The sequence below is a fragment of the Oncorhynchus mykiss genome, chromosome 5, assembly GCF_057628025.1.
Source record: "Oncorhynchus mykiss isolate SJ-2025 chromosome 5, ASM5762802v1, whole genome shotgun sequence".
NCBI lineage: Eukaryota > Metazoa > Chordata > Actinopteri > Salmoniformes > Salmonidae > Oncorhynchus > Oncorhynchus mykiss.
Window position 1 is genome coordinate 82,374,529 of NC_143026.1, and position 16,995 is coordinate 82,391,523.

The 16,995-nt window shown below is 44.7% G+C and overlaps 1 protein-coding gene across 2 annotated transcripts in view; it reads left to right on the forward strand.

Annotated features, from left to right (window-relative positions):
- Positions 1–1,880: 1,880 nt before the first annotated feature.
- gmds (GDP-mannose 4,6-dehydratase) overlaps positions 1,881–16,995 on the forward strand; it is a 248,505-nt gene continuing 233,390 nt past the window's right edge. The window contains exon 1 of one of the 2 annotated variants that reach the window (XM_036978542.2): positions 1,881–2,149. In XM_036978542.2, coding sequence (XP_036834437.1) covers positions 2,054–2,149 — 96 coding nt within the window. In that variant the 5' untranslated portion in view covers positions 1,881–2,053. The remainder of the gene's footprint in view (positions 2,150–16,995) is intronic. The other variant, XM_036978541.2, reaches the window with a different exon arrangement.

A 16,995-nucleotide genomic window follows, 5' to 3' on the forward strand; every position in this document is an offset into this window, starting at 1 on the left:
TGATGACCTACAATTACAATTATCCTACCAAAGAGACATTAAAAACTGTAATATCTTATGATTCACCGAGTCGTGGCTGAACGACGACACGGATAATATTGAGGTGGCTGGATTTTCCATGCATCAGCAGGACAGAGAAGAAGCTACGTCTAGTAAGACGAGGGGTGGGTTGTGTGTCTATTTGTCAATAACAGCTGGTGCGCGATATCTAATTTTAAATAAGTCTTGAGGTATTGGTCGCCTAAGGTAGAGTACCTTATGATAAGTTGTAGACCACACTATCTACCAAGAGAGTTCTCATCTATATTATTTGTAGCCGTCTATTCACCACCACAGACCAATGCTGGCACTAAGACCGCACTCAACCAACTCTATAAGGCCATAAGTAAACAAGAAAATGCTCATCCAGAAGCAGTGCTCCTAGTGGCCGGGGACTTTAATGCAGGCAAATTTAAATCAGTTTTACCTCATTTTTACCAGCATGTCACATGTGCAACCAGAGGGGAAAAAAACTCTAGACCACCTTTACTCCACACACAAAGACACATACAAAGCTCTCCCTTTCCCTCTATTTGGCAAATCTGACCATAATTATATCCTCCTGATTCCTGCTTAAAAGCAAACACTCAAGAAGGAAGTACCAGTGACTCGCTCAATGCGGAAGTGACACGAGCGCTACACTACAGGACTGTTTTGCTAGCACAGACTGGAATATGTTCCAGGATTCATCCAATGGCATTGAGGAGTATGCCACCTCAGTCATCTGCTTCATCAATAAGTGCATCGAACTACAAAGTTCCAAACTGCCTCTGGAAGAAACATCAGCACAATAACTGTTAGTTGGGAGCTTCATGAAATTGTTTTCCATGGCTAAGCAGCCACACACAAGCCTAAGATCACCATGTGCAATTCCAAGCATTGGCTGGAGTGGTGTAATGCTCGCCGCCATTGAAGTGGAAACAAGTTCTCTGGACTGATGAATCACGCTTCACCATCTGGCAGTCCAACGGACGAATCGGTGCTTGGTGGATGCCAGGAGAATGCTACATGCCCCAATGCATAGTGCCAACTGTACAGTTTGGTGGAGGAGTTATAATGGTCTGGGCTGTTTTTCATGGTTTGGGCTAGGCCCCTTAGTTCCAGTGAAGGGAAAACTTAACACTACAGCATACAATGACATTCTAGGCAATTCTGTATTTCTATCTTTGTGGCAACATTTTGGGGAAGGCCCTTTCCTGTTTCAGCATGCACAAAGCTAGGTCCCTACAGAAATGGTTTGTTGAGATTGGTGTGGAAAAACTTGACTGACCTGCACAAATCCCTGACCTCAACCCCATAGAAAACCTTTGTGATGAATTAGAGCGCAGGCTGCGAGCCAGCCTAATCGCCCAACATCAGTGCTCAACCTCAGTAATGTTCTTGTGGCTAAATGGAAGCAGGTCCCCGCATCAATGTTCCAACATCTAGTAGTGGAAAGAAGAGTGGAGGCTGTTATAGCAGCAAATGGGGGACCAACTCCATATTAATGCCCATTGTTTTGGAATGAGATGTGGGACCAGCAGGTGTCCACATACTTTAGATAATGTACTGTGATCATAAACAAACGTAAGCAAGGTTTGAAATGATTATGTTTTAATCAAATATATCTGTTTGGGCTTCTTACAGTACATTTTTAGTCTACAAATGATTTGTAATTATCTTCCGGGCCCCTGACCATCTACCCAAGAAAAAAATTGTCCCGTGACTGAATCGAGTTGATGATCCCTGCTTTATGCAATCGTCAGTGTTCATGTTGGACCACTGTAGCTAGTTGGCGCTGTCCAAAGTAAGCACGGGAAACCCCAGACCGAATATCTTCTCTTCAGCCTGAAGATTCCTCTGCTCCGAATCTACTTGCCATCTGTCGATTGGCTGCCCTGCAGGCACTTCCTGGTACGTCACATGTTGTAGTTACAGACGGTCCTGTGCTTGTAGTGTCTACCGTACAACCACACAACTGCTCATCAGAACAGCAAGTCAGTAGGTTTGATACTTTGAAACACTACGCGCAAAAATGGCCCAATGCACGGAACCGTCTACCAGCACCGGGGCGAACGGAGAGCTGAAAAAGCCGAGGAAGGTCGCTGTTATCACGGGCATCACTGGACAGGTAAACGCAGTCTCCGGATATGAATGGAAATAGGATGCATGGACAGGGACAGGGTGCCTATATGAACACCTATAACGTTAGATAAATAATAATAAATACCAGCTGTAGCTATTATGTTTGTTTTGCAGTAGCCTGCGTACTGTTTGATAGACATTGGTATGATTTGACTAACAAGACAGTGGTTTTGTGAGGAGAGCGATGGATGGAGCATAGTTATCTCACTCGTCTAACTTTACATTCATATGTGTCAGGTGCACTGGCGCACCACAGCTGGTTACATAAGTTTCCCACACGAACGATGTGTCCTTATGAATAAATATAATTATTTTAGTAACCAGCTGTGGTGCGCCAGTGCACCTGATACATTATGCACAGTCATGATACAGAGGTAAAGCAGGGCGTCAAACCAGGAAGTCGAAAGAGAATATTCCCCCAGACAGACACGCTTCACCGGATCCATGGCTATTCATTGCTGGTCTAATTTTACTTTCATAATTGACACTGATACACATGCCCTACGAATAGAGAATCTAGTGTGATATAGGCTAGCACTTAGCTGCTTTCATACTCTGCACTTGACTTAGCCCAGGGCTAACAGCCTCCTTAGCCCTGCATGTTTCAAGGATGTTATAATATAAGCTACCAGTACAACCGGTGTTAGTTTGAATTTACTGAAAGGTTCATGAATAGAATCTATGATGGTGATGATAATGATGCAGGTAATGATTACTCAATTTATGCATTTGTTATCAATGTTTCTTGCATCTCAGATGCTCAGCCCACATGGCTTGATAAGACACTGGCTTCATGTTTTTAGTCATTCTGAAGTATATTTGTAGAAAGTTTTTTTTTTTTTTAGACAGTATGCCTATAACAGCCTCACATGAGCTGGAGGCACCATGTTGACTGGCTGGGAGAAGGATCCACTACAAAATGGTGAAGGATCTGATTTGTTTGCCACATCACAGCAGGAACTAAAGCAGTCTGTGTTTGCTATCAAATAGGATACTGCTGGGCTGAGTGTCAACCCAAAGATCTAGTGTCCCTTGACTTAGCCAGCGGATAAGATGAAGTGACACATCGAGATCCTGTTAGTTCTGAGGGAGGGAGGGAGAAAGGAGGGAGTGATAGGGAAATATCAGCTTTGCTGCCCCTGATGTCGCTCCTTCTTGCCCTGCCCGATGTGTGTCCAAAGTCCAGAGTTTCCCCAGAGCAGGGGAGCAGATAGAAGAGAGGGTGGGGTTTTTCTATCAGAGGACTAAGTACACTGAAGAAGAGTGTATGTGTATGACGAGTGTACCTGCCTGTCTTCTATAGGCCTAATTCTATACACGTCACTGAACAGTGGTGTCACACCCTTGTAGGGAGCCAGCCAGGCTGGATTCAAGACGAGTCTAACTTCATAAATGGTAGCAGTTTGCCCCACAAAGTTTGACGGCATACTGTACACATACTGTGTAGAGGATTACCGTCTCAGGGTAGGCCTATACCATTGTACATGAATTGAAGTTAATTCACGCTGCACTGACTGTACTTGTTTAGCAGCACGTGCCTCCTTTATCAAGGTCTATACCTGGGCTAGGTAACAGTTTGACAGGTCTGGTATGCTGTGACGTTAGAGGTTAATGCCAGGCTATGGCAATGACACCAGACATTTCACATCATAGCCTGTTTGTTGTAACCCTAAACTGGCCTATATAATTACAAGCCAGTCAGTCAAGTCCTGGTTGATTGAGAAATATCTACCAGACACGCAACAACGTCCTGTTTGTTCTGTTTACTCTCCTTTGTCTTTGCGATGGTTCTTGATGTGGCTCACACATGAATGAAACTAAGGGCTGGGAGGGCCAGTGTAGTGCATTATTACAAACTGGTTTGACTGGTACCACTGGTCTGTTAGGGTGTTTTCACATAGTCCTCTTTTAAAATAACCGATCTCTGTCCTCTTTAAAGGGAACTCTGGGGTAAAAACAACGCTTTGTCTTTGTATTCACATTGCCCTTGCCTTTGAATGAAGAATATTTTGCCAGTTCACTTCACCTACTTTATGGTTAGAATCCTCTTAGTGTTCACATTGCTATGTTTAGAAAGAAACCAAGATCTTTTTCCAATATTCACTCAATGGACTCTGGGTTTTTACCAAGTGCAGGACAAGCCATTCCGTCAGATCATCTTATTGGGAAGCTAGATATACCTGCTTACATTTTGCAAGCTAAAATATTGCATTTAGTTAAAAGATGATACGTATTAATGAATTTATTTGCAAATTATGGTGGAAAATAAGTATTTGGTCAATAACAAAAGTTTATCTCAATACTTTGTTATATACCCTTTGTTGGCAATGACAGAGGTCAAACGTTTTCTGTAAGTCTTCACAAAGTTTTCACACACTGTTGCTGGTATTTTGGCCCATCCCTCCATGCAGATCTCCTCTAGAGCAGGGATGTTTTGGGGCTGTTGCTGGGCAACACGGACTTTCAACTACCTCCAAAGATTTTCTATGGGGTTGAGATCTGGGACTGGCTAGGCCACTCCAGGACCTTGAAATGCTTCTTACGAAGCCACTCCTTCATTGCCCGGGCGGTGTGTTTGGGATCATTGTCATGCTGAAAGACCCAGCCACGTTTCATCTTCAATGCCCTTGCTGATGGAAGGAGGTTTTCACTCAAAATCTCACGACACATGCCCCCATTCATTCTTTCCTTTACACGGATCAGTCGTCCTGGTCCCTTTGCAGAAAAACAGCCCCAAAGCATGACGTTTCCACCCCATGCTTCACAGTAGGTATGGTGTTCTTTGGATGCAACTCAGCATTCTTTGTCCTCCAAACACGACGAGTTGAGTTTTTACCAAAAAGTTATATTTTGGTTTCATCTGACCGTATGACATTCTCCCAATCTTCTTCTGGATCATCCAGATGCTCTCTAGCAAACTTCAGACTGGCCTGGACATGTACTGGCTTAAGCAGGGGGACATCTGGCACTGCAGGATTTGAGTCCCTGGCGGCGTAGTATGTTACTGATGGTAGGCTTTGTTACTTTGGTCCCAGCTCTCTGCAGGTCATTCACTAGGTCCCCCCGTGTGGTTCTGAGATTTTTGCTCACTGTTCTTGTGATCATTTTGACCCCACGGGGTGAGATCTTGCGTGGAGCCCCAGGTCGAGGGAGATTATCAGTGGTCTTGTATATCTTCCATTTCCTAATAATTGCTCCCACAGTTGATTTCTTCAAACCAAGCTGCTTACCTATTGCAGATTCAGTCTTCCCAGCCTGGTGCAGGTCTACAAATGTGTTTCTGGTGTCCTTTGACAGCTCTTTGGTCTTGGCCATAGTGGAGTTTGGTGTGTGACTGTTTGAGGTTGTGGACAGGTGTCTTTTATACTGATAACAAGTTCAAACAGGTGCCATTAATACAGTTAACGAGTGGAGGACAGAGGAGCCTCTTAAAGAAGAAGTTACAGGTCTGTGAGAGCCAGAAATCTTGCTTGTTTGTAGGTGACCAAATACTTATTTGCAAATAAATTCATTAAAAATCCTACAATGTGATTTTCTGGATTTTGTTTCTCTCTCATTTTGTCTGTCATAGTTGAAGTGTACCTATGATGAAAATGACAGGCCTTTCTCATCTTTTTAAGTGGGAGAACTTGCACAATTTGTGGCTGACTAAATACTTTTTTGCCCCACTGTACATACATACACACTTACAGTTGAAGTCGGAAGTTTACCTATACTTAGGTTGGAGTCATTAAAACTCGTTTTTCAACCACTCCACAAATTTCTTGTTAACAAACTATAGTTTTGGCAAGTCAGTTAGAACTTCTACTTTGTGAATGACACAAGTCATTTTTCCAACAATTGTTTAAAGACAGATTATTTCACTTATAATTCACTGTGTCACAGTACCAGTGGGTCAGAAGTTTACATACACTAAGTTGACTGTGCCTTTAAACAGCTTGGGCAATTCCTTAAAATTATGTCATAGCTTTAGAAGTGTGCCATGGTGTTTATACTTGCGTACTATTGTTTGTACAGATGAACGTGGCACCTTCAGGCGTTTGGAAATTGCTCCCAAGGATGAACCAGACCCGTGGAGGTCTACACTTTTTTTTCTGACCTCTTGGCTGATTCCTTTTGATTTTTCCCATAATGTCAAGCAAAGAGGCACTGAGTTTGAAGGTAGGCCTTGAAATACATCCACAGGTACACCTCCAATTGACTCAAATTATGTCAATTGACTCAAATAATGTAAATTAGCCTGTCAGAATCTTCTTAAGCTATGACTTCATTTTCTGGAATTTTCCAAGCTGTTTAAAGGCACAGTCAACTTAGTGTATGTAAACTTCTGACCAACTGGAATTGTTATACAGTGAAATAATCTGTCTCTAAACAATTGTTGGAAAAATGACTTGTGTCATGCACATAGATGTCCTAACCGACTTGCCAAAAGTATAGTTTGGTGACAAATTTGTGCAGTGGTTGAAAAATGAGTTTTAATGACTCCAACAAAAGTGTATGTAAACTTCCGACTTCAACTGTCTGCGTTCCACTTCCATAAGACCCACTAATAATTAAATGATTTGATCAAAATAGTTGTATCTGCATTTTTGTTTTTGCAATAATCACTCATGTCTGTCTATGAAAATGCACTTTTTGTTTACAAATTTAACCAGAACCATTCATAATGCACATTCACTAATAATGTAGCAGGCGTGATAGAAAATCAACACCGGTCTTATAAACAATCTCTCAAGCACAAGCCCACGTGCTAGTGTGTAGCCCGCTAATATTTATATTTCAAGTTTGGCAACTTGGATCTAGGAATAATTTCACAAGCTCTGAATTCAGCTAAGAAGGTGAAACAGTTGTGTTGTTATGAACACAACCTTCTGTCTGTCTCCAACTGTTTGAACAGTATGCTAGCCTGTCCACTTTGTTCAGATGTTGAAATCAAGTGGCCTACCTTTATTTCTCAGAATGAAAACGATTTGCCAATTCCTTATAATTGTTTTATGCTTATTAAACATTTATAAAACACAGTCATCCAAACAGCTACTATAACGATCTTTATTTGACCAAAATGCTGCTAGCGATACGCGGTACCATAATGCGTGCGCGCGACAAACATGGCATTATTTTCCAGAATGAATGTTCATTGCTATATCTGTTTTAGTTGTGTCAACTCTGTTTGAATTGTGAGTAGTTGAAACAAACAGGGTATGGTTTGAAAGGTTAACTTTTCCTCTTTTACAGTAAACTAATGTCTCCATGTGTTTCGGTGTCCATATGACAGATTCTGTTGGACTAAACCTCAGAGAGGAAGAAGTGATCTCATCTTTGTTGTTGTGAGTTTTAGGGGGAGGGGCTTGAAAGTGACCAAGTGAGAGGTTTCCATCCAAAATGAGCCCAATGCGTTTCTATGGGCTTATTTTGAACCTAAGCTTGTCGCCTGCATTCCTGCCTTTGGGACAACAACTTCCATTGTTAGGGTGGAGACATGAGCATCTCGTCATTATATACACATCTCTGGTGCAAATGGGAAGGTTCACAGTGTAATGTAAAAATCTTTCCAGCGTGAAATACTTCCCAATCGTTCTAATTGTGACGTCATGTTTTACATTTTTTTCACAGCATCAACATTTTCCCAGTCAGTAATTGCACGCACGTCTGTGTGGATGGCTGAGCTCATGCAGATGTTTCTCTCACACCCCCTCGACCTTGACTTAGCTAGCTAGCTAACTAGCATAATTACATTACTAAGCTGCTCCAGAATGTCCTACGCCAGGACATGGACATCGATTCTATTGTAGTCCATGTGGGTTTTAATGACATTATGAAGGGCAGCTCTGAACAGTTGAAACTGTTGAGACAGGCTGCGTTGAGACAATGACTTATCAATGACCCAAGCCCAGCTCATTGAATGCCTACCATTGTGTTGCTGAGTCATCATAATGCTTCAGCAAATGTACATTATACCAGGGGCATTGGTAGACACAATGAAAGTAACCTAATTTATGTCCATCTGACTACCCTGAATGCCTCTGCTGATCCTACAACTATTGCATGCAGCAATCATGTGCCTATGAACCAGATATGTTTTCAGCACTGAGGCGTGTGCTGTAGTAGGAAGTCCACTGTGTGCAGCTCACCCTGCACTAACTTAAATAACATGAGAATATCTACTTCTGCTACGCTTCCCAGTAAAGCAATGAAAACAAGCAAGCATCCCATAAAGTGCTCAAAATAGCCCCTATTAACATACAGTGGGGAGAACAACTATTTGATACACTGCCGAGCGAACGAGACGAGACCAAAAAGACATGAGAACAAGCGTACGAAAATGCTCATAAAATGAAAAATACAAAAAAACTTGTTTCTGCGATACAGGTATTTGGTGTATCACGCAAGGACATGAATTAGAATTAATCAAATTAATTCTATATATCGCCCAGCCCTAACACACCCACACAGAGAGAGAGAGAAGGTTTATTTTAGGGGTCGGAATAGTCAAGGACCTAAGAATACAATATCACAATACTTATTTGCCGATATGTGTTGTGATTCACATGACTATATGTACTGCGATTCGATACTGATTTTATTGCGATTTGATGTTTCTATAAAATTGCTCACCATATGTCTGCTGCAGAGGGACAAGTAGAGACATGAGAAAACAAGTGTTGATCAGTCATGGAAATAAAGGTGCTGAAAACAAATTGGCTCCCTATTTAAAAAGAAGATGGAGAACATGCTATGATGGGAAAATACTGCAGTTTCGGTGCGCTGTTGCGCTCACCACATTGTCTGTGTGGGTGGACTGTTTCAGTTTGTCTGTGATGTGTACACCCAGGAACTTAAAAAAAAAACAAAAAAAACTTTCCACCTTCTCCACTGCTGTCCCTTCGATGTGGATAGGGGGGTGCTCCCTCTGCTGTTTCCTGAAGTCCACAATCATCTCCTTTTGTTGACGTTGAGTGAGAGGTTGTTTTCCTGACACCACACTCTGAGTGCCCTCACCTCCTCCCTGTAGGCTGTCTTGTTGTTGTTGGTGATCAAGCCCACTACTGTTGTGTCGTCTGCAAACACGACAATTGAGTTTGAGGCGTGCATGACCACGCAGTCATGGGTGAACAGGGAGTACAGGAGAGGGCTGAGCACACACCCTTGTGGGGCCCCAGTGTTGAAGGTCAGTGAAGTGGAGATGTTGTTTCCTACCTTCACCACCTGGGGGCGGCCCGTCAGGAAGTCCAGGACCCAGTTGCACAGGGAGGGGTTGAGACTAGGGGTCGACCGATTAATCGGAATGGCCGATTTAATTATGGCCGATTTCAAGTTTTCATAACAATCGGAAATTGGTATTTTTGGGCGCCGAAAAAAACATTTTTTTTTATACCTTTTATTTAACTAGGCAAGTCCGTTAACACATTCTTATTTTCAATGACTGCCTAGGAACTGTGGGTTAACTGCCTTGTTCAGGGGCAGAACGACAGATGTTCACCGTGTCAGCTCAGGGGTTCCAATCTTGCAACTGCACAGTTAACTAGTCCAACGCTCTAACCATTGCACTCCACGAGTAGCCTGCCTGTAACGCGTATGCAGTAGAAGCCAAGGTAAATTGCTAGCTAGCATTAAACTTATCTTATAATAAACAATCAATCATAATCACTAGTTCTAACTACTAATCCAGTTTAGCAGGCAATATTAACCAGGTGAAATTGTGTCATTTCTCTTGCGTTCATTGCACGCAGAGTCAGGGTATATGTAACAGTTTGGGCTGCTTGGCTCATTGTGAACTAATTTGCCAGAATTTTACGTAATTATGACATACATTGAAGTTTGTGCAATGTAACAAGAATATTTAGATTTAGGGATGCCACCCGTTAGATTAAATACCGAACTGTTCCGTATTTATTAAACGTTTTGTTTTCGAAATGATAGTTTCCGGATTCGTTCATATTAATGACCAAAGGCTTGTATTTCTGTGTGTTATTATGTTATAATTGAGTCTGATTTGATAGAGCAGTCTGACTGAGCAGCAGCAGGCCCGTAATCATTCATTCAAACAGCACTTTAGTGCGTTTTGCCAGCAGCTCTTCACAAGCACAGCACTGTTGATGACTTCAGGCCTATCAGCCTAATGGCTGGTGTAACCAATGTGAAATGGCTAGCTAGTTAGCTGGGTGTGCGCTAATACCATTTCAAACGTCACTCGCTTTTAGACTTGGAGTAGTTGTTCCCCTTGCGCTGCAAGGGCAGCGGCTTTTGTGGAACGGTGGGTAACGATGCTTCGAGGGTGGCTGTTGTCTATGTGTTGCTGTTTCGAGCCCAGGTAGGGGGGAGGGAAGCTATACTGTTACACTGGCAATACTATAGTGCCTATAAGAACATCCAATAGTCAAAGGTATATGAAATACAAATGGTATAGAGAGAAATAGTCCTATAAATACTATATTAACTACAACCTAAAACCTCTTACCTTGGAATATTGAAGTCTCATGTTAAAAGGAACCACCAACTTTCATATGTTCTCATGTTCTGAGCAAGGAACTTAAATGTTAGCTTTTTTACATGGCACATATTGCACTTTTACTTTCTTCTCCAACACTTTGTTTTTGCATTATTTAAACCAAATTGAACATGTTTCATTATTTATTTGAGGCTAAATTGATTTTATTTATGTTTTATATTAAGTTAAAATAAGTGGTAATTCAGTATTGTTGTAATTGCCATTATTACAACAAAAAAAATTGTCAGATTAATCGGTATCTGCTTTTTTGGTCCTCCAATAATCGGTATCGGTATCGGCGTTGAAAAATCATAATCGGTCGACCTCTAGTTGAGACCCAGGGCCTCCAGCTTGATGATGAGCTTGGAGGGTACTATGGTGTTTGAATGCTGAGCTGTAGTCAATGATCAGCATTCTTCCATAGGGATTATTTTTGTCCAGATGGGTTAAGGCAGTGTGCAGTGTGATGGCGATTGCGGACTTCTGTGGACCTGTTGGGGCGGTATGCAAACTGTAGTGATATGATCCTTAACTAGTCTCTCAAAGCACTTCATGATGCCAGAAGTGAGTGCTTTGGGGCAGTAGTCATTTAGTTCAGTTACCTTTGCTTTCTTGGGTACAGGAACAATGGTAGCCATCTTGAAGCATGTGGGGACAACAGACTGGGATAGGGAGCGATTTTAAATATGTCTGTAAACACACCAGCCAGCTGGTCTGTGCATGCTCTGAGGACGTGGCTTGGGATGCAGTCTGGGCCAACAGCCATGCGAGGGTTAACATGTTTAAATGTTTTACTCACGTCAGCCACTAAGAAGGAGGGGGGGGGGCTCAGTCTTTGTTAGCAATCCCCTACAGTTGCACTGTATTATCCTCAAAGAGGGCAAAGAAGGTGTTTCGTTTGTCTGGAAGCATGACATCTCTATCTGTGACGTGGCTGTTTTTGTTTTTGTAGTCCATGATGCCCTGTAGACCCTGCCACATAAGTCTTGTGTCTGAGCCATTGAATTGCGACTCCACCTTGTCCCTGTACTGCCATTTCGCTTGTTTGATTGCCTTGCGGAGCGAATAACTACACTGTTTATATACAGCCATCCCGATGTGTAACTGTATTGTTTTCTTCTTCCCCATCCCTAGTTTATTAGTATTGTACAGGCGCCAGTCATCTTTCTGCGGGGAGAGTGTAGTTTGTCAGCCAGCACACAGCAGTATAATCTGTCTTGTAATGTGTGGTGCTCCACAGTGCTCCATGCCAGTCCTCCTAGGTCAGCACTCCTCTGTGTTTGTTGTTTTTGGCTGGGGTCATCTAGTATGGCTACGGATTCTCATCACTCCATTTTAACAAGGGGAGGATACCTACCTACCACACACATACTCCACACCTGGTCAGTCTGAAGGGACTGGGAGAGCAGGTCTACTAATCTCAACCAAATACGCCTAGGTCAAATAAATAAAGCCCGTTTATTAGGTACACCCATCTAGTACCGGGTTGAACCCTCCTTTGCCTCCAGAACAGTCTGAATTCTTCTGGGAATTCTACAAGGGTTCAAACGTTCCACAGGGATGTTGGTCCATGCTGACGTGATGGCATCACGCAGCTACTGGAGATTGGACGGCGGTACATTCAGGCTGCGACCAGCCCGTTCCTTCTCATCCTTAAGATGCTCTATAGGGTTGAGGTCTGGGGACTGACCAGCCCGTTCCTTCTCATCCTTAAGATGCTCTATAGAGATGAGGTCTGGGGACTGACCAGCCCGTTCCTTCTCATCCTTAAGATGCTCTATAGAGATGAGGTCTGGGGACTGTTCCTTCTCATCCTTAAGGTGCTCTATAGAGTTGAGGTCTGGGGACTGACCAGCCCGTTCCTTCTCATCCTTAAGATGCTCTATAGAGTTGAGGTCTGGGGACTGACCAGCCCGTTCCTTCTCATCCTTAAGATGCTCTATAGGGTTGAGGTCTGGGGACTGACCAGCCCGTTCCTTCTCATCCTTAAGATGCTCTATACGGTTGAGGTCTGGGGACTGACCAGCCCGTTCCTTCTCATCCTTAAGATGCTCTATAGGGTTGAGGTCTGGGGACTGACCAGCCCGTTCCTTCTCATCCTTAAGATGCTCTATAGGGTTGAGGTCTGGGGACTGACCAGGCCTCTCGACTAAACTGAACTCACTGTCATGTTCCAGGTGATGTTTTTCCACTCCTCAATTGTCTAGTGTTGGTGATCACATGCCCACTGGAGCCACTTCTTGTTTAGCTGATAGGAGTGGAACCCGGTGTGGTAGTCTGCTGCAGTAGCCCATCCATGACAAGGATCGACGAGTTGTGCGTTCCGAAATGCCCTTCTACGCGCCACTGTTGTACTGCTCCTTTATTTGTCTGTATGTGGCCTGCCTGTTAGCTTGCACGATTCGTGCCATTTTCCTTCAACAGGACTGCCACTGACTGGATGTTGTTTGTTTGTCGCACCATTCTCAGTAAACCCTAGACACTGTCATGTGTGAAAAGCCCAGAAGGGCAGCTGTTTCTGAGATACTGGATCGCACTGACGATCATACCACGCACAGTCACTTAGGTCACTTGTTTTGCCCATTCTAACATTCAATCGAACAGTAATTGGATGCCTGTCTGTCTAAGTGTAAAACATTAGGAACACTTTCCATGACAGATTGACCAGGTGACAGCTATGATACCATATTGATGTCACCTGTTAAATCCACTTAAATCAGTGTAGATGCAGGGGAGGAGACGGGTTAAAGAAGGATTTTATGCCTTGAGACCATTGAGACATGGATTGTGTATGTGTGCCATTCAGAGGGTGAATGGGCAAGACAAGATTTAAGTGCCTTTGAACGGGATATGGTAGTGATGTCAGGTACACCGGTTTGAGTGTGTCAAGAACAGCAACACTGCTGAGTTTTTCACGCTCAACAGTGTTTTCCGTTTTTATATCAAGAATGGTCCACCAGCCAACTTGACACAACCGTGGGAAGCATTCGAATCAACATGGGTCTGCATCCCTGTGGAACGCTTTCGACACCTTGTAGTCCATGCCCTGACGAATTGAGGCTGTTCTGAGGGGAAAAGAGGGGTGCAACTCAATGTTAGGAAGGTGTTGCTAATGTTTTGTAGTCTCGGTGTATAACAAGCCATGGCCACATGACTCACTGTCCATAGGAACGATCCATTTTTGTGAACGGGGTGGTGTATCTAATAAACTGTCCAGTGACTGTATGTTTATTAATCCTAAATATTCCAATTGCAGTGTGTGTGTGGACTTCATAACTGCAATTATGAAAGAACACCATAAGGATGAGTTATGCATGCACTTGACTTGCAGTGGAATCCCAACTGCTACTGACCTTTGCTGCAGACAGATGTTAGTAGAGGTGTCCAAAGTGTTTTTTTTCTTCCTCCCTATGAATGACTAGCCTATGTCTGAATAAACCGTGTGTGTGTGTGCACCTGATATAATTGAATCATCAACACACGTGCATTAGCTCAAACCAGTCAGCAGAACTGTGCTCAGACCCTAACTGTGTGTGTGTGTGGACTCCAGGAAAAAAAAAAAACAGTTCCATTTATGACCAAGACCCACATCCTGTTATTCACTACTAAAATGTCAACATCTATTTTTTTCATCCCCTCTTTTTTTCTCTCTCTCTCACTTGTTTTTTTATGTGCCCAGTCAGGACACAGTGGAGCCTGTGTGAGGTAGAGAGTGGAAGAGGTGGGCTCAGTTTTGAGCTAACTGAGTCACTGCTTGTTTTCTGAACATGCACCTGAACATTCCCCTTTTCCCCTCTATCTCTCCTCCCTCTATCTCTCCTTCCCCCATCTCCCTCAAAAGTTAGACCTTAGATGCCAACCCATTCCATAGTGCCAGGGTGTTAGACCGGGGCACTGCCCAGTGTAGCCATTCTACCCTACACCACACTGGTCTTCTGTGTGTGGCTTAGAGAGTGGAGTGAAGGGGTGGTGGATGTTGAGTGAAGGAGTGGTGGATGTGGCTTAGAGTGGAGTGAAGGAGTGGTGGATGTGGCTTAGAGTGGAGTGAAGGAGTGGTGGATGTGGCTTAGAGTGGAGTGAAGGAGTGGTGGATGTGGCTTAGAGAGTGGAGTGAAGGAGTGGTGGATGTGGCTTAGAGAGTGGAGTGAAGGGGTGGTGGATGTGGCTTAGAGAGTGGAGTGAAGGGGTGGTGGATGTTGAGTGAAGGAGTGGTGGATGTGGCTTAGAGTGGAGTGAAGGAGTGGTGGATGTGGCTTAGAGTGGAGTGAAGGAGTGGTGGATGTGGCTTAGAGAGTGGAGTGAAGGGGTGGTGGATGTTGAGTGAAGGAGTGGTGGATGTGGCTTAGAGTGGAGTGAAGGAGTGGTGGATGTGGCTTAGAGTGGAGTGAAGGAGTGGTGGATGTGGCTTAGAGAGTGGAGTGAAGGGGTGGTGGATGTTGAGTGAAGGAGTGGTGGATGTGGCTTAGAGTGGAGTGAAGGATTGGTGGATGTGGCTTAGAGTAGAGTGAAGGAGTGGTGGATGTGGCTTAGAGTGGAGTGAAGGAGTGGTGGATGTGGCTTAGAGAGTGGAGTGAAGGGGTGGTGGATATGGAGTGAAGGAGTGATGGATGTGGCTTAGAGTGGAGTGAAGGAGTGGTGGATGTGGCTTAGTGAGTGGAGTGAAGGGGTGGTGGATGTGGCTTAGTGAGTGGAGTGGTGGATGTGGCTTAGAGAGTGGAGTGAAGGGGTGGTGGATGTGGCTTAGAGTGGAGTGAAGGAGTGGTGGATGTGGCTTAGAGTGGAGTGAAGGGGTGGTGGATGTGGCTTAGAGTGGAGTGAAGGAGTGTGGATGTGGCTTAGTGAGTGGAGTAAAGGAGTGGTGGATGTGGCTTAGTGAGTGGAGTGAAGGAGTGGTGGATGTGGCTTAGTGAGTGGAGTGGTGGATGTGGCTTAGTGAGTGGAGTGGTGGATGTGGCTTAGTGAGTGGAGTGGTGGATGTGGCTTAGTGAGTGGAGTGGTGGATGTGGCTTAGTGAGTGGAGTGGTGGATGCGGCTTAGAGAGTGGAGTGGTGGATTTAGAGTGGAGTGAAGGAGTGGTGGGTGTGGCTTAGAGTGGAGTGAAGGGGTGGTGGATGTGGCTTAGAGTGGAGTGAAGGGGTGGTGGATGCGGAGTGAAGGGGTGGTGGATGTGGGTTAGAGAGTGGAGTGAAGGGGTGGTAGATGTAGCTTAGTGATTGGAGTGGAGTGAAGGAGTGGTGGATGTATGTGGGTTAGAGAGTGGAGTGAAGGAGTGGTGGATGCGGCTTAGAGAGTGGAGTGAAGGAGTGGTGGATGCGGTTTAGAGTGGAGTGAAGGAGTGGTGGATGCGGCTTAGAGAGTGGAGTGAAGGGGTGGTGGATGTATGTGGGTTAGAGTGGAGTGATGGGGTGGTGGATGTATGTGGGTTAGAGAGTGGAGTGAAGGGGTGGTGGATGTGGGTCAGAGAGGAGTGGAGGGGTGGTGGATGTATGTTGGTAAGATAGTGGGGTGAAGGGGTGGTGGATGTGGGTCAGAGAGGAGTGATGGGGTGGTGGATGTATGTGGGTTAGTGAGTGGAGTGGTGGATGTGGCTTAGTGAGTGGAGTGATGGATGTGGCTTAGTGAGTGGAGCGGTGGATGTGGCTTAGTGAGTGGGGTGGTGGATGTGGCTTAGTGAGTGGGGGTGGTGGATGTGGCTTAGTGAGTGGGGTGGTGGATGTGGCTTAGTGAGTGGAGTGGTGGATGTGGCTTAGTGAGTGGAGTGGTGGATGTGGCTTAGTGAGTGGAGTGGTGGATGTGGCTTAGTGAGTGGAGTGGTGGATGTGGCTTAGTGAGTGGAGTGGTGGATGTGGCTTAGTGAGTGGAGTGGTGGATGTGGCTTAGTGAGTGGAGTGGTGGATGTGGCTTAGTGAGTGGAGTGAAGGGGTGGCTTAGTGAGTGGAGTGGTGGATGTGGCTTAGTGAGTGGAGTGGTGGATGTGGCTTAGTGAGTGGGGTGGTGGATGTGGCTTAGTGAGTGGAGTGGTGGATGTGGCTTAGAGTGGAGTGATGGGGTGGTGGATGTATGTGGGTTAGAGTGGAGTGATGGGGTGGTGGATGTGGGTTAGAGAGTGGAGTGAAATGGAGGTGGATGTATGTGGGTTAGAGAGTGGAGTGAAGGAGTGGTGGATGTGGCTTAGTGAGTGGAGTGGTGGATGTGGCTTAGTGAGTGGGGTGGTGGATGTGGCTTAGTGAGTGGAGTGGTGGATGTGGCTTAGAGTGGAGTGATGGGCTGGTGGATGTGGGTTAGAGAGTGGAGTGAAATGGAGGTGGATGTATGTGGAGTGAAGGGGTGGTGGATGTATGTGG